We start from the raw sequence: 20,492 nt of genomic DNA, 5'->3' as shown, positions 1-20,492 counted from the left end.
GTCTCCTTGTCCATGAAGCTCAAGTCTGACAGGTCATCGCTGTCCAGATCCTCCTTCTCGAACGACATTTTGGCCAGCGCACGGGACGCGTCACGACCGGCGAACAGGTGATAGCCCTCGCCCGGGCCGTAGAAGTCGCGCTTGCGACTCACGTCGTACACTTCGTCCAGTACGGCGATGTAGATGGGCTGGCCGTCCTCACCGTTGAAGGGCAGCAGCTCTTCAGGCGTGAAGAAACGTCGTTTGATAGGCTTCTCGCGCTCCGCCTTGAGAGCCTCCTGTCGCGCCTTGGCCGCTTCGTACGCGCGCTGCTGCGCTGCGTCTGCGCGTGCGTTCATGTACTTGACGACCATCACGGCGGCCACGGCTACGCCCGCTCCGACGAACAGGTTGTTGTCGACGTTGGACAGGAACTCGAGCATCGTCTTGACTACCTCCGACTTCGGCTTGAACTGCGAATGAGAACTGCCACCTCACCGATCCTTCTGCAAACACAGTGGTGATACCAATTTATACATAAATGAAAGTATCGGGAATCAGTGCTCATATGATGTTACAAAACGAATTTGCTTGATAATCATCCTTAACCTAATTCGTTAATAGAGGTAAATCAAGTTAAAAGTTGGCTGAGTCGAACATTGAAAAAGGTGCAAAGTTTTGGCGATAAGAATGATGACGCAGGTTTTCTTCTTTTTCACGCTGTAAATCTGTAGTGACTCACGTCGTCAGTTCATATACAACACTATTGACTATGGTCACGACAGGACTACCTCAGAGTAGCTGCAATTTCACTTCCGAATCGCTGGTTGCTGGTATAGCTGATCATCGCTCAACCACAAAACTTGTAGCACCGCGCTGCGTAGATTCAATTTCCAGTTTACTTCATTTTCTTGTTCACGCTGCCAAAAGCGCTCAAATCAACGAGCTCGGGGGCGAACAGTCCAGCAGCAGCAAAACCCACGAACCAGGTGAATGGGCCAAGATATGGCACCTGCAACATGTAACAGAACACAAGTCCGAAACCCAACCGAGCGGCGTCACTTCCACTTTGACGCCAGTCCCGCTTCTCCGCGTGACTATCGTACTCTTCGCCGTCGATCTCCATATCGGTGAGTAGATCGGTGCTGATGTTGGGGTCGCCGTCTTTAGCTGCAGATTTCAGACGAGCAATGATGGGGTCGTACAGTTCGCGGATCATGGCTCGTGAGTCAAGCCACACGTGAACAAGTTGCAGAGCCGCCTCACGCGTGGCCGGGAGAATAAACGCCACGAAGAGAGGCACAAGGAAAGCCGGCTCCATGTGTCGAATGCTGCCGTAGAGAAGAGAGTTAGTGAAGTACGGACGCATTCACTGCAATAAGGAGAGCTTACCGGTATCCGAACTGCGCAATGGGGATCAGCACACCCAGAAGAGGCTTTGCCACCAGTGCCACGAGGCCAAAGCCCAGTTGTCGCAGTCCGAAGCGCATCAAGTGACGGACGTACTCCCAGTCCCAGTAGATTGCTTTTTTCTGCAAAGTGACAAGCGAATATAAGTGAGTGCTAATACAGTATATCCTCACATTATCTTACAACTGCACCTTTCGAATCGCTTTGACGAGTTCCGTGTCACGTGTTGCGAGCCCCGCAAAGAAGGCGTTCTCGAACATACTGACGCTAAAGGCGCGGCACGCACCAACGAGCAGGAACGGGATCGTGGAGGCAGCTGCATAGCGGAAGGCGCGAACAGTGGCGTCCACCGTCTCGGGGCTCAGGAAGATCATGCTGATCCACTCGATGGGCAGCAGCAGCAAATGCAGCACGGCAGACAACACAGCAGCCATGATCAGCAGCACCTTCATGCTCCTGTAGCAGCATTGAGTGATCTGTTAGACTTGCAAAGAATACAAACACCCTGCAGCCTCTTAGCGTCTTCACCTCCAGAATACAACGCGCACTTCATCGTCCGCCAGTGCTCGGAATGTGCCAGTTACTGAGCCATAATGTTGGTTAGAAGGCGATATAATGGGAGGAGGAAGTGTAGATAGACAGGCAAGATGTAGAGCTACTCACCGGCGGCCGTCGCGCCGTAGAAGAAGCGCTTGCTGCGCGCTAAGAGCTGCGTCGGTGTCGGCGTGTTGGGCTGAGCCATGGTTGATCGCCAAATGAGATCAGAGTGGATGATGGCAGATTGAAGTGACATGAAACCATGGTACACTGTACCATCTACTGTGGATACTTTGAAGGAGAGCTAGAAAAATAAGCTAAACAATGAAATCTACCATTGTGTTCTCCTTTGTAATTGGGGTAACACGATGATCTAGGTTTGCTCTGTAGGTTGGAGAATAGACCCTGATTCTTCGCACGAGTTTGAGTCACTCGACTGTGACGTGTTACTTGCGAATTCAGCCTCTTTTTCAGTCTCTCGCTTGTGGATAGCGCTCGCATCCTCGGGTGTCAACGGGAAAGACCACTTACCGAGCTTCCCATCGATAACAAGCGTCAGCTTGAGCTTCATGAAATACGGAGAGTGCACGTGCTTCAGCGTGAGCGCTCCAATGTTGCTTTGTCCGATCTCAGCGAGATTTTCATCTACACGTCCTAGCAGCATATCCACGATATCAGATCGGGATTCACATGGAGATACACATGGATAACATGCACTACACCATATCAAGGCTGCTGTGATGACACGGTGCAAATTCCCCAGTTGTAACGCGTTTTGTGTCTGGTGCTATAGTCCAGCACACTCTGCGTCGTCACTTTGCTCGTCCTTCATCGATCGTATCAAACACAACTTAGAATTAACGCGAGGAATGTTTATTGGTTACCAAATATCCTTGGTGTTAGTGTTCGTCAAGCGGATGATTGACACGTTAGCGCTCGATTGAACCTCGCAGCTGAAGTAGTCGCCATTCCGGTCGGTAAGCCCGGGGAATCCGCCGCCGCGACCACCACCTTGGCCACCTATACGTCCTCCACGGCATCCGCGTCCTCCACGAGCGCGTCCACCCCGAAACGACATACTTAACAACTGGGAACGTTGACAAACAACAATGTGGTTTACATAACCTAGACTAGATAGATGATATCTTGATCATGACATACAATTTTCAAGTCTAAAGCCCCAGAAGATCAAAGCTCACTCAGCACTTGCCACTCCGACAACCATGTGCTGTGGTATCCTCTACCTCACCCTGCTGACGCTCTTCTACATGTGAGCTGGTCATCCCCTGCACGATGGCATTCTTGTCGCGATGCCGTCCTCCTCTCCGCCTCCGACCGGCGGCGGCGACGGCTCTCTCTGTCGCGTGGCGGTGCCGCGGCTGCTTCCGCTCTTCCTGGGAGTGTTCGGCGGCGCGTTCGTGTCGCTGGGCGTGGCGCTTTCGGGCGTGCGCTCCGCGGCAGCTGTGCGCTGGTTGTTGCGGCTACCAGGCGACCTGTTGCTTAACGCCTTTGTGTGCCTTGCACTACCCGCAACGGCGCTACAGGCCGTACTAACGGGAGCGCAAGTGGCGCACGAGCAGTTCAAGACTCCGCAGACTCGGTGGGTGCAAATCGCGGGAGCGACACTCGCAGCCTTCGCGCTGGCCACGCTGCTCGCCAGTCTGCTAGGTGCGCTCCTGGCCGTGGCCTTACAGAGCATCGTGCCCAACAGCGCTCTCCTCGCGCAGATCTGGGGGCTCCCGGCCGGAGCGACGGTGGGCTTCGTGTGCCCCGGTGCAGTTGCCAATGGATCGATGGCACTGCAGAGCGACGGCACGTTGATGTGCGCTGAAAATGCCACGACGTTCGTGGTCGACGATGTTGCACATACGTTCGTGGTGAACTCAATGACCGACGTCATGAGTGTTGCGGAACAGGTCGTCAAGGTGGCGGAGAGCGTCTTCCCCGAAAGTTTAGGAGCCGCGTTCGTCGATGGAGACGTATTGAGTCTCGTGGTGGGAGGGATCGCGCTTGGAGTGGCGCTCACAGGCTTCGCTGTTGCAGATACAGCACAAGATGAAGACGAGGACAGTCACAGACAAGATGAGGAACAGAAGGAGTTTGTGTTGCTGCAACTGATCGCTCAGACTGGAGCGTTGATATGTCGCGTGCTGACGTGGCTGCAAAAGTATCTTCCTATGACTGTGGCCTTCATGTTCAGCAGTGTATTACTGCAATCATCACCGAATTCCTCTTCAGACCACAATGACGACAACACTGCAGTCGCTGTCGTCTTGGCTTTCATGGCTGTGCTGCTGCTCGCTCTGGTTCTCGACGTGGTGGTGATGATCTGCCTGGTTGCAGTATTCACCCGATCCAACCCGTTCTCGTTCTTGGAGCACCTCTTGCCCGCGCAACTACTAGCGATAAGTTCTGGGTCGTCCGTCGTCGCGCTGCCAGCCACCGTCTCCTGTATGCTATCAAGCAAGCGTGTTTCTTCGAAGCTGGCCTTCGTCGTGTGCTCTACTGGCTCAGTACTCAACCAGACGGGCACGGCGCTCTATCTATCTGTCAGCTGTCTGTTTGTGCTCACTACTGCAAGTATAACCAGCGACGAACTGGCAGTGACGCACTCTACAAGGACCACCATAGCTATGGTGTTCGCCAACGCCTTAATCGCCAGCGTCGTGTCACCGCTGCCTGCAGGATCGAAGACCGCGACTCTGGCGACGACTCTAGGCGCTGTATTTGGCATTTCTGCTGGACCACGTGCCGCGTTACTCGCCTTTTTAGCGGCACTGGAGTGGATCACGGGGCCGTTTGTCGCCTGCGTGAACGTCACGAATAACGCGTTGGTTGCACTGGTGATTGCACATTATTTCGAGTCTCAACCAGCAGTAGTAGCAGAGACAGACCCCGCTGTTCCAACGCAGGAGGCACCAGCACCAGACTTACGCCAACAACGAGTGATGGGGATGATCCACAGCGAGAACTGGGTATAGAAAACTATGTGTCCGAGCGTGAAGTAAAATTAAAGTGAGACCGTGGCGAGTGTACACGGCTGAAAAATAGCATCCGACAGGGGGTTTCGAGCCATCCCTGGCTGTCCAAAACAACCGATGCCATTTCTGTCGTGTGGTGTTGAATCAACCAGCCCTGTTCGAGCGACACTGCACCATTGCTAGTGACATCCGAGCTGTCCGTTGAAGTCGGCCGAAGCGATGGACTGGCAATTCGATGGTTTCCTGGAGTCTAGACAAGAGGAACGTCTGACGAATGCAGCGACCAGGGCGGCGGCCGCAGGAATTCCGGTCGAGTCGGTTGATACAGCGACATCCAGCTCTGTGGACGACAGTGGTGGTTTACCGCTCGATAGCACTAGCAGACGTGATCGTGAACCGCTGACGATGACGATGAGCCCGTCCGCCACAGCTCAGTTCCGAGACCCCATGTCAACGTTCCACACCAACAAAGGTGTACCCTGGCCTGGTGTGACAACACACATGACTATACCCACCGAACAGGACGATATGCTGGTGGATTTGTACTACAAGACCCCGAGTCTGTGGCTGACAACCATCGCAGGTGTAATTGGGTTCGTCATTGGTGCAGTGCTCAACAAATACCCTGTCAGTGAGGACGCTCAACTCTGGATCGGAGTGCTAGGAACTCTCCTGATTCGGGCACTGGAATGCCTCACGCTGCCGTTAATCTTCACAAGCGTCACAAAATGTTTCGCTAACCTGGTGGTGTCCGATAAAACTCGCGCCGTCATGGTACGTTTGGCCATTTACTTCGTCCTCGCAGCTCTGATCGCCAGTTGCGTCGCAGTGGCCGTGGCTTTCTGCTTCTCTGGATCGTTCGGGGTCAAAGCTGATCCTCCAGTAGCCACCACGAACTTCCAGTTCATTTTACGATGTCCGAACGGCAAGTATTTTTCTAGACAAGACGAGTGTGCGGCTCAGTCGTTTATTGACGGTCAAGTGCTCACGGCTACCAACGTCACGGGGTTTCCAAGTGATCTGCAGTTGTCACTTGCGTCGACTAGCGGCGTGTTCCCAGATACTCAGAGTTTGGCGGCTCAGATCGTGCTCTTCTTCGGGGATTTCTTCACTGAAAACGTCACCAGCGCCTTCGTGTCTGTGCAGTTCCTGGGCGTCACCATTTTCAGCATGATCATCGGAGCGACACTCATGGCAGTGTACGATCCAGCCAGTGGAGAGCCGAATCACGCGCTGGTTCTCATCCACCAGGTCCACGTGGTGCTCGAGATGATCCTCAACTGGCTCGTGCCGTACATTCCTCTCGGGACGCTGTCTATGATGACTTATTCCATCATGACAGGCGAGATCTCGCAGGAAGCGATGCGCGACTCGCTCTACTTCGCAATCACGATGGTCGTCGCGCTGGTCGCCAATTTCGTCTTCGTGGCGTGCGTCTTGTACGTGGTTCTAGTGCGACGCAACCCGTTGAAGTTCACGTGGTTCCTCATGCCTGGAGTCATCTTTATGCTGGCCACGGGTGACTATCTGGCCACAACCCCCGTGCTTCTTCGCAGCTTGGAGAAATCTCGACAGGTTTCACGTACGATGGCGCAGTTCACTATTTGTATGGGCGTATCTCTGTGCCTGTGCGGAACGGCGGTCTTCTTCGTGGTAGCGCCGATCTTCATGGCCTACACGAGCGGCATGGGCGACATCGTCACTCCTGGTCGCGTCATTGGACTCGTCGCTATTGCAACTGCAAGTTCAATCGGTTTACCGCTCGTACCTGGCGCCGCACTCACCTTCACGTGCACCATTTGGCGCACACTGTTCTCTAGCCAAGTGCCCGGGTCGTTCGTGCACGTGGTTGCCATGGAGTGGGCCACGTATCGTCTGCGTCGAACTTACAACATCATTGTAGCCGCCTTCATCGCACGTATCATCGCTGAACAGCTTGATGAGACGGTGGAGGACGAAGAGGATCGAGCGCATCTCGACGAAAGGCTAGGGACGACACAAGGGACGAAATAGGGAGATAAAGTTGAATCAATATTTGCTCATTTGTCCTTCCGACCTGCCTGGTTGTTGCTAAGAAGCTGCAGTTGTCTGGCAATTGCTATGACGTAGATTGCCAACGATGCGATCACAGAACAGGTCGTTGCTGGTTGGGTCATGTCCATCGCGTTTGTCTTGGACACTGATAATGCAAAAATGTTGTTGATCACATGAAGCGCTAGACACTGAGTCAGTGACCCCGAGACGGCAAGTTTGAGCGCCAGGAAGAGTCCTACTAGCCACGCCCAAACCACTTGGACCATCACGTAACTCACGGAATACTGCGTCCCGACATGCCGTGCGTTGACCAGGTGAATGGCAGCGAACAAGAAGCTGGAGATCCACGCACTGCGATTGAGACTCTGCAGTCGATTGATACACACCAGCATGATCACTCCTCGAAAGAAGAGCTCTTCCTTGATCGGTGCGAGTAGAAGATTCTGTATTGTCTCCACTGTGGCGACGGATCCGTCCGACCGACGCACCGCCGTCTCGACATTACTCCACGACACCAGCTCCTGGTTTTCTGCCCACGACGTTAAAACCATCACGGCCACAGAGTGCAGCAATATTGAAGCCAAGCAAGTCTTCCCGCTGCTCCAACTGAACCCCTCGAGTCTTCGTGCAAGCTCCCGTTTCGGCTGTTGAAAGAACCAGCTCATAAACGCTACTAGACCCCAACAGAACGTTGCAGACTCGCACAGGTGGGCGGCAACATCGCCGCCAATGAGGCTGCGTATAAGCACTCCAAAGACGGAGCTGCTCAGTAGCAGCAGGAACGCGCCACCACTGACCAACGCCAGCTCCATGATCAACACGACGCAACGGATGGCGACCGGGATCTCAGACGACGTCGGGGTCTTCTCTGCATCTCCGTCCGGCGGCTGAAGCGCCACCAAAGCCGCCAAGACGCCGTTGGGCTTGGTGGAGAGCCACGTCCATGTCGTTATCATCGCCGTTTCTCTGCCCCAAGGTGCACGAACTCAATTGAGACCGTCGTAGGCGGTGAGGCCGTTTTCGTTCGGAATATCGTCACGACCGCCTCCTTTATCAGGATCCAACAGCCACGCGCCCAGGTCGAAGAAGCTGTAGGCCATAGCGTAGTGACCTGCCGTGTGACCGTGACTCTGCAAGAAACAGGAGAGTTAGCGGAGACTTTAGCGCACAAGATAACATCGACACGTACGTTCTGGTGGTCCGGGTTGGCGCCTTTGGACAGCAGCAACTGTGCTACTTTGAGATGGTTATTCTGCGCAGCTAGCAGCAGAGGCGAGTTGCCGTTGTCGTCGCCCTTGTTCACGTGGAAGACGCTCTTCTCCAGTTGGTCGTTGTAAATGGTGCCTGTGCCCGGCGCGAACGGCGTCTTGACCGTCAGCGGATCAAACTTCCGTTCGGGGACATCCTGCAGAGCTTCTCGAATCTGCTTGACTTTACCGTGGCGTACGAGACTGCAGAACTCGTTGAACGAGACCACCACTCGACCTGCACCAGGAGGAGGAGAAGCACTCGAACCTGGTGGCGGACTAACGGACGACGTAGGAACGGGATTCGAGACGGCATTGACCGGGTTAGCGGTGGTTGCTGGTACCGTTCTCACAGGACTGTTACTCGACATAGCAATCGCCTCAGAGACTGCAGGATTGGCACCGATGCCGCCGGTGCCGTCTCCGAAGAGCTGTCTCATCTGGTTGCGCTCACGCACTCGCATCTCCTCCACCGCCGTGAGCACCTTCTTGCGGTGCAGTCGGTGCTCCATACCCAGAGTGTTGCGCAGGTCGTCGTCCGTGAGATGAAGCAGTAGAGCTCCATCCACTGTGGCGTCGGCGAATGCGCGTTTGTACTGCGCCAACGCCAACGTATCGAGCCAACGACCGACGTCGCTCACACTCCAACCCGCCACTTGCATCGGTTGCTGTCCTGGGAACGCTCCGGGTGGGATGCCGGGCTGAAAACCAGCAGGACTCATTAACGTCTTTGACTGCGTTTCGGCTGCAGAATTTTCGGGCCACCGCTGCTGTGATACAGCCGCAGCGCTGTCGAGTGTCAAGTGGTGCGCACCGATCTTCCGCATGGCACGCACCATGTTCATACTGCTAAAGTACGTCATGGACATGGACATAAAGCCGAACTTCATCATCGTCTCGGTTGACTCCATGAGTGAAGCGGCTTCTTGTCGCTGCTGCGATGTAAAGCCTTGAGTAGCGGCACCAGGTGTTGTACGGAATCCACTGCCAGGTCCGAATGCGCTGGCGGTTGGACTCAACGTTATGGGACCACCAGGCACAGGACTATTCGCAAAGACACTACCAGGTCCTGATGCCATCGTGCCCGGGAGAACAGACCCTGGCGGGATTAGATCTAGTGCGAGTTGAGAGCGTGTTTCCTGCTTATCACGAATGCGCGCCAGCTCCTTCTGCTGCTCATCAAGCAACAATACCAGTTTCCGTTCAAGCGCCTTGAGTTCTTCCTCTTTCCGCAGTCTCTCTTGGTCGACACGTGCCAGTGTTTCCTCCAGTGTCGCGAGTTTTTCTCGACGTTGGGCGATCTGTGCGAGCATTTGCGAGAATTCTCGATCCAGTCGCATTTTTTGCTCGCGTAGTGCCCACTTCGCCGTCTCGTCCAGCGTTCGGTTAACGCCACCCGGTGCGTTGCTATCCGTTTCCGCCTTCCCCAGAGCCAGCAGCTCGGTCTCCAGTAATCGGATGCCTTCGTCAAACTCACAGATCTCCTTAACCAGCTTCTCGGCCTGCGCTTCGACGTCACTTTTCTCGCGTGCAAGCAGCGCGACGTCACTCTGCAACTTTGTGCCGTAGAGTTTGTACTCGAGCAGTAGCTGCTTACCGAACGTCAGACCTTGAGACTGAGTCTTGGAGAAGAGGAACTTCTCGCGCTCGCGGGCGAATCGTCGACGTCCCAGCAGTCCACGGAACACACGCTGGATGTTCATAGCTGCGTTACGCCGACGTCGTTGCCTGAACATCTTCATGCGTGCTACGTATCGCCTCATTAGCTGCTGGACTCGTACAATCGATCGGTGGATCTGTTGTTGTCGACGCAGCACGGAACGTCGTGCGAGCCAACCCCGTGCGATTCGCTGGATGTCCAACGCTGCCAAGTACTCCAACATGCGCTGTTTGTACGACGTCCGTCCCATTTTCCCTCTCCAGTGACGCTGGAGCAAACGAGCGGCCCAGTCTTCACGTTTGAGGCCTTTGTATCGCTTGCGAGCGACGCGGGCTCGCCACAGACGTTGCAGATTGACGGCGCACTTTTCACGGTGCAGTCGTCGTGTCAGTGTACGCGCGTAGAAGGCTCGGAAAGCTCGTTGAATTACTCGAGCCATTGCAGCCATGCGCTGCAGTCGTTTCTGGTTGCGACGTACTCGCCAGCCCATGTATTCCTTCACTTCAGGCAGCAACGGGTAGATTTTACTGCCGGCACCTGGTTGGTACACGACGTTAGTGCTAATGCGCTCAAAGGCTGGTGTGGTGGGATCCCACGTCGTGAGGGCGATGAGCTTGGACGGTTTGGATGATCCGAGCTGGTTCGAGTGAGAGTTTGTTGCTTGAGTCTTGGTAATACCCACGGAAGACTCCAGAGCTGCCTGGTCAGCGATCTGCTGCTGGTGGAGTCGCCACTGTGCATCCAACGGCTTCTGTGTGTTGGTAGGCACAGCCTCGTTGACTGTAGTCAATACACGGTCGATGAAAGCGTCTTCGAAGTTCCGCTGGGGTTTCTCGTTCTTCTTGCTTTGGTTGTCGGAGATTCCTCGCTGTGGTTCGTCCTCACATCTCGATTTCTGCTTCTCCGGTGATAATTGCTGTAGTTTCCGACTCGTACCGTGAGGAACGTCGTTTAGTTCATGGAATCCAGTGACGAGCTGCTCTAACAACACGAGGACGTCTTGTTTGCATTCTTGTAAAGATTCGTGGCCGCCAGGGAGCCAAATAACACAACCGGGACGTTTGCTATGGCCAGCAGAATGTCGTTGCACAGACTTGACGCGTCGATATCTCAATACTTTACCAATTGAGTCCACAAGCTCCAGATTTGCCAGAGCCAAGACTGTCTCGACCTGGCTTTCAACATCAATCAGGCCGTTTTGAACCGAGCAAAGCGATATCAGAGGAACGCGAAGATGCTTGAGATCCGGTCGGAGATCGTGGTGTGCTAACGCGCCGAGCGTAAGAGCCTGTCGACCTTCGAGTGTGATGGGGTTGAGTACGGCCGTGTACAGATTGAGTGCCAGAGGCGTGGATACTCGTGCGAGATACGTCGATGAGAAGAGGAATCGGGCGTGGAAATACACAGGGAGATCTGGGCGTGACTCGGGCGTACACGTCAATACTTTGGCGCTGTCATGTAAGAACTGGGCAAGTTGTGCGTCGACATGAGCAAAACTATTGAGTAGTACCAGTGATCGGGTATTCGCGTCACGTGGCTGAGCTGAGCAACAGAAACTCAAGGCAATGTTACCTCCATTGCCGAGTCCAACGAGATGATAAGGCTTGTCTCGGAGCAGTCGATCGCCCCCCGACGCTCCAGTCACGTGACCAAGTAGCGCAGTAAGACACGCCACATGGAAAGTATTATTCAGCAAAGTTCCTCTCCTCCACGTTGTGTACGCCTGACCCGGATAATTCCATAGAAGCACCTGCACCCGACCACGATAACGTGTTACCAGTGACTGTAGTAGAATCTGCAAACGCTCCCAAGTGTCATACAGGTCGTGAACAACAACCAGGTTAAAGAAAGCCTCGCTCGAGTCCGTGGGGCCTGTCATCTTGTCAACTACACTCGCTCGAGCACCACCCATGACACAGAAAGGAATGGAAGTCTCGGCATCCATTTGAAAAGTCCCATGCGCATAGTCATCACGTGAGTCCATGTCGGCCAGACCAGGCATTGCCAGTGAGTGTGAAGCCTCCAGTCGACGTCGATGTCGACGTTGTCGCGCTCGTTGCTCCTCTTTCGCTTTGGCGAGCGCCAGTGTAGCTGCATACACTTCCTCGTTTCCTGTCGGCCTTGGACGCGACAAGTGAGCTATCCGTGCGCGAAGTGCTGCTTGAAGCGTGTGATGAAGCGACTCGCTATGCACTGGCTTGCCGATGCAGCCATCCATGCCGCTGTCCTTGTACAGCTGAAGATCGTCGGGCGTCGTCTGTGAACTTAAGCAGAGGATAGTGGTGGGGCTCGTGACTTTGGCTTGAATTCTGCGCTTGAGCTGCGACTGCCTCAGCAACCGAGAGAATTCCAGTCCCGTCATGTCGCCTTGTGCCAAATCTCGTTCCACGAGGATCACGTCGTAGTCGAAATCTTGAGCCACACGCAGAGCTTGTCGACCGTCTGTCATGCTTTCGACTTCGAGCTCAAATGTGGGCGAAGAGAAACTGCGCAGCATCCGATGCACGTCGTCTAGCACTGCGGTGTCCGAGGAGACGAGGAGAATCGATGCCGGACCCCCATAACTGTCAATTTTTGAGGAGTTTTTCGTGTTGGCTCCTCCTTCTCGAAAGAGCTGGTCTGGTTCGAGTGACGAAGCCTCGATGCGTTTGCTGACGCCGCGCAAGTAGTTGTCTATACCCACAAAAGTATCATTGTTGCGCAGTAATTGCTTTTGGTCACGTGGCTGGTTCATCGAGACACTTGATGCAGATTTGATATTCTTCGGTGAAGCAGTCTCAGGATTCTGCAGTGAGGGCATGCTGACTGTGTGTTTACTGCTAGCCTTGCCATTGCCCGCTTTGAAGAGGTCAGTGTTGCTTCTGGTGCTATTGCTGCTGTTTGCAAGAACTGGTAAAGTGGAAGAGCTGTCTGTTTCTTCAGTTGTGTCGAGTGATTCTGCTACATCCGCTAACTGCTTGAGTTTCGAGCCATCGTGACGTTTACGTAATAGAACTGCTTCTTTCTCGTGAACCTCCTGCGTCCCACGCTCTTCCCACTTCTCCTCGATCAAACCTCGTTTCCGACTAATCTGCTGCTGCTTCCTCTTCAATTGCTGCTTCTTTTGCACCTTCTCGTCCAGTGCGAGCGGTCCGGCTGCCATCTGCCGTGCCTGGTCCAACAGCGCGTAGACAGAGTAGCAGTCGCTACATACTCGCACTTGACGGTAGTAGTTAGCCACACCGTCCATCTCTCCAAATACACGCGTTCGTGTGCTCTCACGCAGCTCTTGAGCCAGTGTGTTGTCCAGCAGACGCGACTGCTGTCGCCGTCCAGCCTTGGTCGGCGAGTCAACGCTGGACTGCAGTTGACTAGCACCTTGTGTAGCTTTCTGTAGATGCTCCTTGTTGCTCCTACCCAATGCAATAGACTTGTATGTGATGACACACAGATCTCCGCCCTCCAGTAGCTTCCCGTCGATGCCCTTGCCTGTCGACTGCGCGATTTCCATGGCCGTCACCAGTCGACTGAGATTCGCATCTCCAAGCACCCGCAGTTCCTCCTTCGTGAATAAAAGCGACAGAGCCGACGCTGCTGCAGCTTGAGGCGGCGGCGCAGCAGCTCGTCTTCCTCCAGCTCGATGGGCGTTCATGGGGTCCGCCCGGCTCAGCTGTAATGCAAAGCCGCAAAAGTCTCCGCTGCATTTGAACGGCGTTGGGAAGGAGCGACCTCGCGAAGACGCATCGGTCTTGATGGTTAGCGGAGGTGGAGGCATGAAAACTCGACAGAAAATGCAGAATTTTGCGCCACCAAAGAGCAGGAAATAGACTCGGAACGTCAATATGGCAGTTTGAGGTTACATGTATCCATGCCAAGGGACACGATCGCTGATTGGTCGACTCCAAGCAGAATGTAGCCATTTCGGTGTTTGACCAGCAACTCATGAGTGGTGGTCGGAAGCTTCGCATCCCACCCAGCGCCTTCCTCCGCGTGAACGCTAATGGTCCGTGGATTCGCCGTCGCTGTGTGGTGGAGTATGACGGCGCTGACTTCTACGGGTCCCAGGCGCAAGACCAACCTGGTTCCATGCGCACCGTGCAGGAGGTTATCGAGGACGCGCTAAATCGTACTACGGGCGAGAAGGAGCTGCCCAGACTGCGCTTCGCCTCGCGCACGGACAGTGGTGTACATGCTTTGGGTCAGGTGATGGTGTTTGTCAGTCAATGCACTGAGTCGGACCGTGTCTTCCGCGATGCTCTCAACACGCGCCTTCCTGATGACGTTCTGTGTCGCAGGATGGCTACAATGACGGAGGCAGAGGCTGACTTCGACCCACGCGGCGACACCAAACGCAAACGTTACGAGTACGAGCTGATCGCTGGTGGTCTGCGTCCTGTAGCTCATCGTCGCAATGTGTGGTACATTCGCAAGCCTCTGGATGTAGCCAAGATGCAGCAAGCGATCAATCACTTGATGGCGCCACCCACGACGAAAGACTTCTCGTCCTTCACGCCCCAGAAACCTGTGGACAAAGAGCGAGGCAACATCTGCACAGTCTCAACGATTGAGCTTCATTCGGACAATTTAAATGACAGAGGAGACGCTCAGTACCAAGAAGATGTAGCCATGAGGATACGTCTGGTCTTTGAGGGTAACAGGTTCAGGTACAAGATGGTGCGGATCTTGGTGGGTACCATCGTCGATGTTGGCTTGGGGAGACTGAAACCCGATGACATTCCAGTGATCCTAGCAGCTAAGAATCGAGGAAAAGCAGGACAGGGCGCACCATCGCAAGGACTTACGTTGGTATGGGTCAAATACGACTAACTCGACAATGTATCCATTTTGTTAGAAGGAAAGGTATCCAGAACCTAGAATTCATACCACTTTTTGTTGGCGTTCTTTTCGTTAAAAGCCTTCATCGTCTGGTAGAAATCTTCGGATGTTTTCTTCATTTGCTCCGTCTTGAGTCCCAGATCGTTCAGCTTCTCCCCACGCTCCGCGAGTCGCTATGATAAAAAATACCGGTAAGTAAAATATCACGGAAATAGATGATGCAAGCTTGAATTCTTACCTGCTGCGCTTGCATGAGGGTATCTTTTGTCGCATTTAACCCCGTCTCAGTCTTTGCAGTGGCGCTCTCAGTGTCTTTAGCAGTAGAAGTTCGATCTCCCATCAGTTTCTTGCGCTCATCTTCTTCGGTCGAAAACTGGAACACTTTGTTCAAGTCTGTGGCCTCTTGAGTGACGCTGAGTACCAGTTTCTTGAACATTTTGCCCGCATCCGCTATTCCCCGCTTTTTCCCACTATCTGTCGATGAAGGGGGCGCTGTTTGGTTGAAGAGGGCTACACGTTCAGTCAGATGCAGTCGCGTCTTGATAGACTTGCGCTCCAGCATCGCGTTCTCCATCGCTGTAGCCTCAGCGAACAGAGAGAAGCGCTCCACTTCACCGAAAGTATTGGCCACTACGAGCTCTCCACCGTACGAGATATCGGACAGGACGCCGTCAACCAGACCGGAGCGACCCAATCCAGAGCCAAAGTTGCCGTCCGTCTTCCAGATTGGCTTTAAGGACAGTAGCGAGAGGATGTACACGTGGTTACTCTGGTCGATAACAGCGAGGCAGTTCTCCACACCTTCACCCACCGGGACTCGAACCACAGAAGCCACTAGCACAGACCCATGCAGCTCGATACTGGCAAGAGGTTGAGCTGGAATGTCCTTAGGACCCATCGCCATCTCCGCTGCTCGTGGAACTGAGGCTTGGACTATGTGGATCATCCTGCCACACGCACAGACTAAGAATCGTGGCTGTTCAATCTCCGCTACGCTCCTTGAATGCTCAACCAGAACGTCAGAGGCTCCAGCTTCACTGCTAGCAGGTACCTCCTTGAAACCCTCAGCGAAGTCCAGGACTTTTTCGTGTTCCCGAAGTTTGTCAAGCACAGAACATACTAGATCACGGTCGAGTGAAGTCACGTCCACTCCGTTAATCGCTGTGAGAGTGTGACCAGCGCCAATTCCCTTTGCGGTGAACAATTCGGCGGTGGCACTGTCCTCTGCAAACCCCTTCACCACGGCGTGTTGCTCGATCTCCATGAAAAGATGCAGACCAAGCGAGCCGGGAGGAGCTCGAACCTCAACGAGATTCCTCTGTTCCCAACTCGACGTTTCCACAGCTTGAACTGCTACTTCAGACCTCGATCGTTCTTCCTTTGCTGTCGTCACAAGATGCTGCGTTAGTTCAAAATCCGCACTGGATACTGGCTGAGTCAACTGATCCTTAGTGCCTTCACTAGCGACATTTTGCTGTCGGGCTTCTGCTAGCTGTGGCTCCACCATATCCGACGACACAGCAGCAGCAGAATCTGAGTTCTTCTCTCCTTGTTCCACCCACTTGCGCCCTGGGATTTCGATTCGGTTGCCACCACCGTCTACCATGATGATTGAAGACAAACTTGTGGTCTTGTCCGGGTCCACGAGCGTTTCTCCCATCTTTGTGGCTGACTGCACATGGAACATTTCCAGTTTCCCACTGCCACGTCCCACGAAGAGCACAGGAATCACTTCGCGGTGTTGTATCGCGGTCTGAGTCGCGTCTCCGCTGTGAATGTTTGCTTTACCTGGTGATCCTCTGCCGCTTTTGCTGCTCCCCAGAGGCTGCGAAGTCGACGATCCACTCCCAGGGATCTCAGTCGTTTGCACTAGTTCACTCATCAGCAAGGAATCGACCGACATGGACTCGTCCCCAGTCGGAGAGATATCACACACTAAGAGCTGGAAGTTCTGCGTCTTGATCTCGACAAGTGACACCATCCCCGCTGCGTCCGCTATAGCCACGTATCCATACAAGGACGACATCACCAGCTTCGAGATCGGCTCGGAGTGTACGTGGATGGAGAACAACGTGCGGAAGCCCACGGTATCTGTCGACGAGCTCTGTTGTTGTGCTGCTGGGTCTTGCTGGGTCTCGTCAGTCGACGGACGTGGCTTCAACTGCCCAAACTCCAGAATGGCGATCTCTCCAGACGCAAAGCCAACCACAAGAGTGCGCGAGTCGGTACAAAATGTCAGACAAGTTATCTCTGGGTTGACTGGGGCAGGAGACATCTGTAGTGGTGTATCCACAACATGAAGCAAGCGAATCGCACCCTTACTGAGGCGATCTCCAGCTGTATGAGCCTCCCAGATGAACACGCAGCCATTGGCGTGGCCTGTCACTAGCATCATACTGTTTGGTGCAATACCCGGAGCGCCACTAGTAGCAAGGAATCCCTTGAGCATCGGTTCCAGCACGCTGCCGCCATTGATAGGCCAGTCAAAGTCTCCACTCTCAGCCAAGCGGAACAGAGGGTTATATTGCGCTTGGTTCCACGCGGAGTACAAGTCGTCCTGTAATGTGCTGTCAGAGTGAACAAGATTCACAAGTGCAAACGTCTTGAGTGGACTAAGTTGCAGTAGCGGCGGGATAACTGCAGCTTCTGGGAGTCTGTCCATCCGCCACTCCCATTCTTCTCTGTCGCCGTCGCAGAGTTTGACAAAACATGGCAAGTTCTGCACACTTACAGTCGGCAAGCAGCCGTCCAGTGGGTTTCCTGAGAGTACAATGAGAGAGAGTGGAGCTATTTTGTTGCTGTAATCCACTTGGTCCTGCGCACTCTCGAACGCTGCGATCTCTGCGTGATTGGCCGACTCGATCGTGGCTACAAGCCAAGTCAACTTCTCTGCTTTGAAGAGATCTGTCAGTGTGTCGTCACTGCTGCGTACATCGCTCGGTGGGTGCACTAGAGTCAGTAGATTGGACTCTGTAGGCTCCGAACGACCTCCAGTAAAGACGATCGCGCCAGGAAGAGCAACATGTTTGGATGTTGGCGGCGCACAGATCCACTTGATCTGCTTCACAGGCGTCACCTGGTCACTTGGTGCACTCCCATCTACATAACGATACAAACCATGAGGTTTATCCACCCGAAAGACTGCAAAGCCTCCGTGTTTGTACCCCGCGACGAATCGTTTACCACTCGAGTGCCAGGATAGAGACTGTGGCGAGTTGTAGACGAGCTCTCCGTCACCCGAAGACTCAGATGGCGGAAGTGACGACTGCGGAGACGCCACTTTGTGCGCTTTACCCGACAGGGTGAACTCGCGCACCACTTTACGCTTGGCGAAGTCCCACAGCAACACGGCAAGGCACGTGTCGTAGGCGATGAGCAGCAGATTGCCGTCTCTTGGGTGAGTTGCCATGGCGGTGATGCCCTCGGCATTGGGCACTGACAGATCCTGTGGACGGATGGCGTACGTGCTGACTCTGCCGGTCTCTTCATGCACGACGTGGACGTCGCCGTCGTCCGTAGCCACGAAAAAGAAAGGGAAATTAGTGTACTTTAAGGTCTCGAGACACGTGAGGACGCTCGTAGTCCATGCGTCTGATACACAGCAGAGCACAGCGCCTGATGCCAAGTCGAAAACGCGTAGGGAACTGTCCGTGTAGCCTACGACCAGTCGCTGGCGTGCTGTGAACTGGAGATGCGTGACGCCCACGGCCAAGTGCGACGCAGACTCGGGTCCTTCCAGTAGAACTTCCAATCCGTCGGCCCCGTAGAGTTTTACGGCTCCAGATGCAGTGCCGACTGCCAAAATCCCCTGTAGGCCACAGAAGGCCAGAACTTTGGCGTTGCTTGGTACGCCGTGATGCGCAGTAGCATGCAGTGAGAACAGTCCTGGGTGTAAGGCACTGGGACGAGACAGCAGCGTCTCCAGCGCCTGCTGCGAGGCCGTCGTCGGGCGGCTCGCCTTGTTCCCCATGTCAAGATTAGCGACTTGTCAGAAGCTTCAAGATGACATCTTTTTCCAGAACAGAAACCCGAAATGTACAAAAACGATTGCATTTTGCCACATAAAGCACCTTTTCAATCACAGTTGCAGCGAGCGGCTCAAGTACTACCTAGATAATATTGGTGGTGAGTATCCAAGAATGATCAATACGATGCAATAACCAACTGCCAGTAGGTGTCTTCTCCACAATGGCATTATCAATACAGGATGTTGATACAGCTCCGCTTGGGTGTGGATTGTGCAAGCGCGGTAGGATATCTCTTCATCTATTGCTGACAAGTCTAGTTTGGTCGTGGTGGGTCAGTTATCGTCCGTCATACTCGTCGATAGCTTCGTTGGCGAGTCGATCAGCTTCGGTGTTTTCCTCTCGAGCCACGTGTGAGAACGTCACGTGAGGAAAGGCTGCGCTAAGTTCCTTGCATTGCTGATGTAGTGTCCGCAGGTTGGCGGCTTTGACTCGGTATTGGCCCTGCATCTGTCGAACGATAAGTTGCGAGTCCATGTGGATGTGCACGTGCGTGGCTTGGTGCTGCTGTGCCAGCTGCAGCGCCAGCATGAGCCCGTGATATTCCGCCGCATTGTTGGTCTCCAGATCGCCCACATACTTGGTTTCTGTGGCCAGCACGCTACCTGTCGAGGGGTCCACCAGCAGAGCGCCGCAGCCACTGCGACCTGGATTGCCACGAGACGCGCCGTCCGCGTAGGCGAACACACTAGACGATATAACGGCGGAGGCGTCTCTGCTTTGTGGCAACGCACAGGACCTCGTGAAGCAGCGATGGAGTAACTGGAACCTTCGCATTATTGAAATGGGTGCTGAATGGGTTATAAGTTATAATACGAAAAAAGAGGTTTTTTTTTTAACTTGTAACCCAATTTTTCCCGATCTTGGGTTACTTTTTTTTTTAGAAATATAAAGCACCTGTTCGTATGACAGTGCAAGTTGTCGTCTCAACACTTAAGTTTAAATATTTCTTAGAATAATAACCCCAATACCGACTATGGGTGTGTATGTGTTATTGTATTCCAATTAAGGGGAACACTGTCACGATGGGGATGTAGGTTATAGTGACTGTACTTCACCTGTATGTGTAACCTGGAACTATTGAGAGACTTCAAAATATTCGCATATACTAAAAAAAAAACGAATTGTAGCAATTGTAGAAAGCTTTAACAGTATCGAAGAACCATGTGCATAATCATCTAAAGCGCCGCAATCCCCCAAAAATATGCGATTAGCAAAACTTATTTGCCTGCTGGTGGACCCTTACAGAGCTGTCTTGGGACATCATCGATTTTAACTTGACATCTTTCGTGACGAAGCATCTTTTGCCAACCTCACGTGCGTTTTCGCCAGTGCGAACAATAACATTAACTTATACCATTGCTGTAATTACTCGACAAACAGAACACAGTCGAGTGACAAAAGACTTGCATGAAGGGAACAAACTAATGCATACACGTGACAAAACTTATCCATCTTGATTTGTTCTAAGTGGATCACACTGTCACGTTTCACAGTTTAAAGTCACCAGAAAAAAATGTTTTAGTATAGCCCCTAACGTCCCAATTTTATACGGGGCAGTCTACAATATTCCCTTCAAGACGCAAGTAAATGTCTACTTTTCGGACCCCCACTGAACCCCCACTGACCATACAAACCGAACTTAACTAATAAAAAACAATAAAATACGAACTTAGGGCTTAAATTACGAACTTAACCAATATTCGTACTTAATATATATATTTCCGTACTTAAGAAGGGTAACCGGCGTAATTTATTCACTTTTTGACTGATGGTTTATGACTTGACTGAAAGATTTTGACCA

General features: G+C 53.3%; 10 protein-coding genes across 10 annotated transcripts; 3 read left to right on the top strand and 7 right to left on the bottom strand.

Annotated features, from left to right (window-relative positions):
- Nucleotides 1-33: 33 nt before the first annotated feature.
- On the bottom strand, nt 34-422 carry PPTG_17657 (hypothetical protein; the record flags this gene model as incomplete). Its single annotated transcript, XM_008915599.1, has 2 exons — nt 34-53; nt 83-422. 2 exons carry the CDS (start codon nt 420-422, stop codon nt 34-36), a joined length of 360 nt encoding a protein of 119 aa, XP_008913847.1.
- Nucleotides 423-877: 455 nt separating this feature from the next.
- PPTG_17656 (hypothetical protein) lies at nt 878-2,182 on the bottom strand (the record flags this gene model as incomplete). Its single annotated transcript, XM_008915598.1, has 5 exons — nt 878-1,310; nt 1,372-1,511; nt 1,581-1,845; nt 1,918-1,972; nt 2,053-2,182. 5 exons carry the CDS (start codon nt 2,180-2,182, stop codon nt 878-880), a joined length of 1,023 nt encoding a protein of 340 aa, XP_008913846.1.
- Nucleotides 2,183-2,299: 117 nt separating this feature from the next.
- PPTG_17655 (hypothetical protein) lies at nt 2,300-3,004 on the bottom strand (the record flags this gene model as incomplete). The annotated part of the gene is made up of 2 exons (XM_008915597.1): nt 2,300-2,642; nt 2,811-3,004. The coding sequence occupies 2 exons, from the start codon at nt 3,002-3,004 to the stop codon at nt 2,300-2,302; spliced, it is 537 nt and encodes a 178-aa protein (XP_008913845.1).
- Nucleotides 3,005-3,236: 232 nt separating this feature from the next.
- On the top strand, nt 3,237-4,907 carry PPTG_17654 (hypothetical protein; the record flags this gene model as incomplete). The annotated part of the gene is made up of 1 exon (XM_008915596.1): nt 3,237-4,907. One exon carries the CDS (start codon nt 3,237-3,239, stop codon nt 4,905-4,907), a length of 1,671 nt encoding a protein of 556 aa, XP_008913844.1.
- Nucleotides 4,908-5,126: 219 nt separating this feature from the next.
- PPTG_17653 (hypothetical protein) lies at nt 5,127-6,920 on the top strand (the record flags this gene model as incomplete). The annotated part of the gene is made up of 1 exon (XM_008915595.1): nt 5,127-6,920. The coding sequence occupies one exon, from the start codon at nt 5,127-5,129 to the stop codon at nt 6,918-6,920; it is 1,794 nt and encodes a 597-aa protein (XP_008913843.1).
- Nucleotides 6,921-6,946: 26 nt separating this feature from the next.
- PPTG_17652 (hypothetical protein) lies at nt 6,947-7,897 on the bottom strand (the record flags this gene model as incomplete). The annotated part of the gene is made up of 1 exon (XM_008915594.1): nt 6,947-7,897. The coding sequence occupies one exon, from the start codon at nt 7,895-7,897 to the stop codon at nt 6,947-6,949; it is 951 nt and encodes a 316-aa protein (XP_008913842.1).
- Nucleotides 7,898-7,927: 30 nt separating this feature from the next.
- PPTG_17651 (hypothetical protein) lies at nt 7,928-13,602 on the bottom strand (the record flags this gene model as incomplete). The annotated part of the gene is made up of 2 exons (XM_008915593.1): nt 7,928-8,071; nt 8,131-13,602. The coding sequence occupies 2 exons, from the start codon at nt 13,600-13,602 to the stop codon at nt 7,928-7,930; spliced, it is 5,616 nt and encodes a 1,871-aa protein (XP_008913841.1).
- Nucleotides 13,603-13,759: 157 nt separating this feature from the next.
- PPTG_17650 (tRNA pseudouridine(38-40) synthase) lies at nt 13,760-14,726 on the top strand. The gene has a single exon (XM_008915592.1). It carries the CDS (start codon nt 13,770-13,772, stop codon nt 14,652-14,654), a length of 885 nt encoding a protein of 294 aa, XP_008913840.1. The 5' UTR covers nt 13,760-13,769; the 3' UTR covers nt 14,655-14,726.
- PPTG_17649 (hypothetical protein) lies at nt 14,392-18,687 on the bottom strand. The gene is made up of 2 exons (XM_008915591.1): nt 14,902-18,687; nt 14,392-14,836 (listed from the first exon to the last, which is right to left on the bottom strand). The coding sequence occupies exons 1-2, from the start codon at nt 18,631-18,633 to the stop codon at nt 14,699-14,701; spliced, it is 3,870 nt and encodes a 1,289-aa protein (XP_008913839.1). The 5' UTR covers nt 18,634-18,687; the 3' UTR covers nt 14,392-14,698.
- A 23-nt stretch (nt 18,688-18,710) lies between these two features.
- Nucleotides 18,711-19,480, bottom strand: PPTG_17648 (hypothetical protein). The gene has a single exon (XM_008915590.1). It carries the CDS (start codon nt 19,463-19,465, stop codon nt 18,968-18,970), a length of 498 nt encoding a protein of 165 aa, XP_008913838.1. The 5' UTR covers nt 19,466-19,480; the 3' UTR covers nt 18,711-18,967.
- Nucleotides 19,481-20,492: the final 1,012 nt, after the last annotated feature.

The sequence above is a fragment of the Phytophthora parasitica genome, assembly GCF_000247585.1.
Source record: "Phytophthora parasitica INRA-310 unplaced genomic scaffold supercont2.73, whole genome shotgun sequence".
Taxonomy (NCBI): domain Eukaryota; phylum Oomycota; class Peronosporomycetes; order Peronosporales; family Peronosporaceae; genus Phytophthora; species Phytophthora nicotianae.
The sequence above is the reverse complement of the archived record's forward strand: the minus strand, read 5'-3'. Positions and strand labels throughout refer to the sequence as shown.

What these genes read in the sequence shown, in the direction of transcription:
- PPTG_17648 (XM_008915590.1), bottom strand. Translation starts at nt 19,465, where the DNA reads ATGCGAAGGTTCCAGTTACTCCATCGCTGCTTCACGAGGTCCTGTGCG.
- PPTG_17649 (XM_008915591.1), bottom strand. Translation starts at nt 18,633, where the DNA reads ATGGGGAACAAGGCGAGCCGCCCGACGACGGCCTCGCAGCAGGCGCTG. An exon ending in CCCTCATGCAAGCGCAGCAG is followed by an intron (nt 14,837 to 14,901) that starts GTAAGAATTCAA and finishes TTTTTATCATAG; the next exon opens with CGACTCGCGGAGCGTGGGGA.
- PPTG_17650 (XM_008915592.1), top strand. Translation starts at nt 13,770, where the DNA reads ATGAGTGGTGGTCGGAAGCTTCGCATCCCACCCAGCGCCTTCCTCCGC.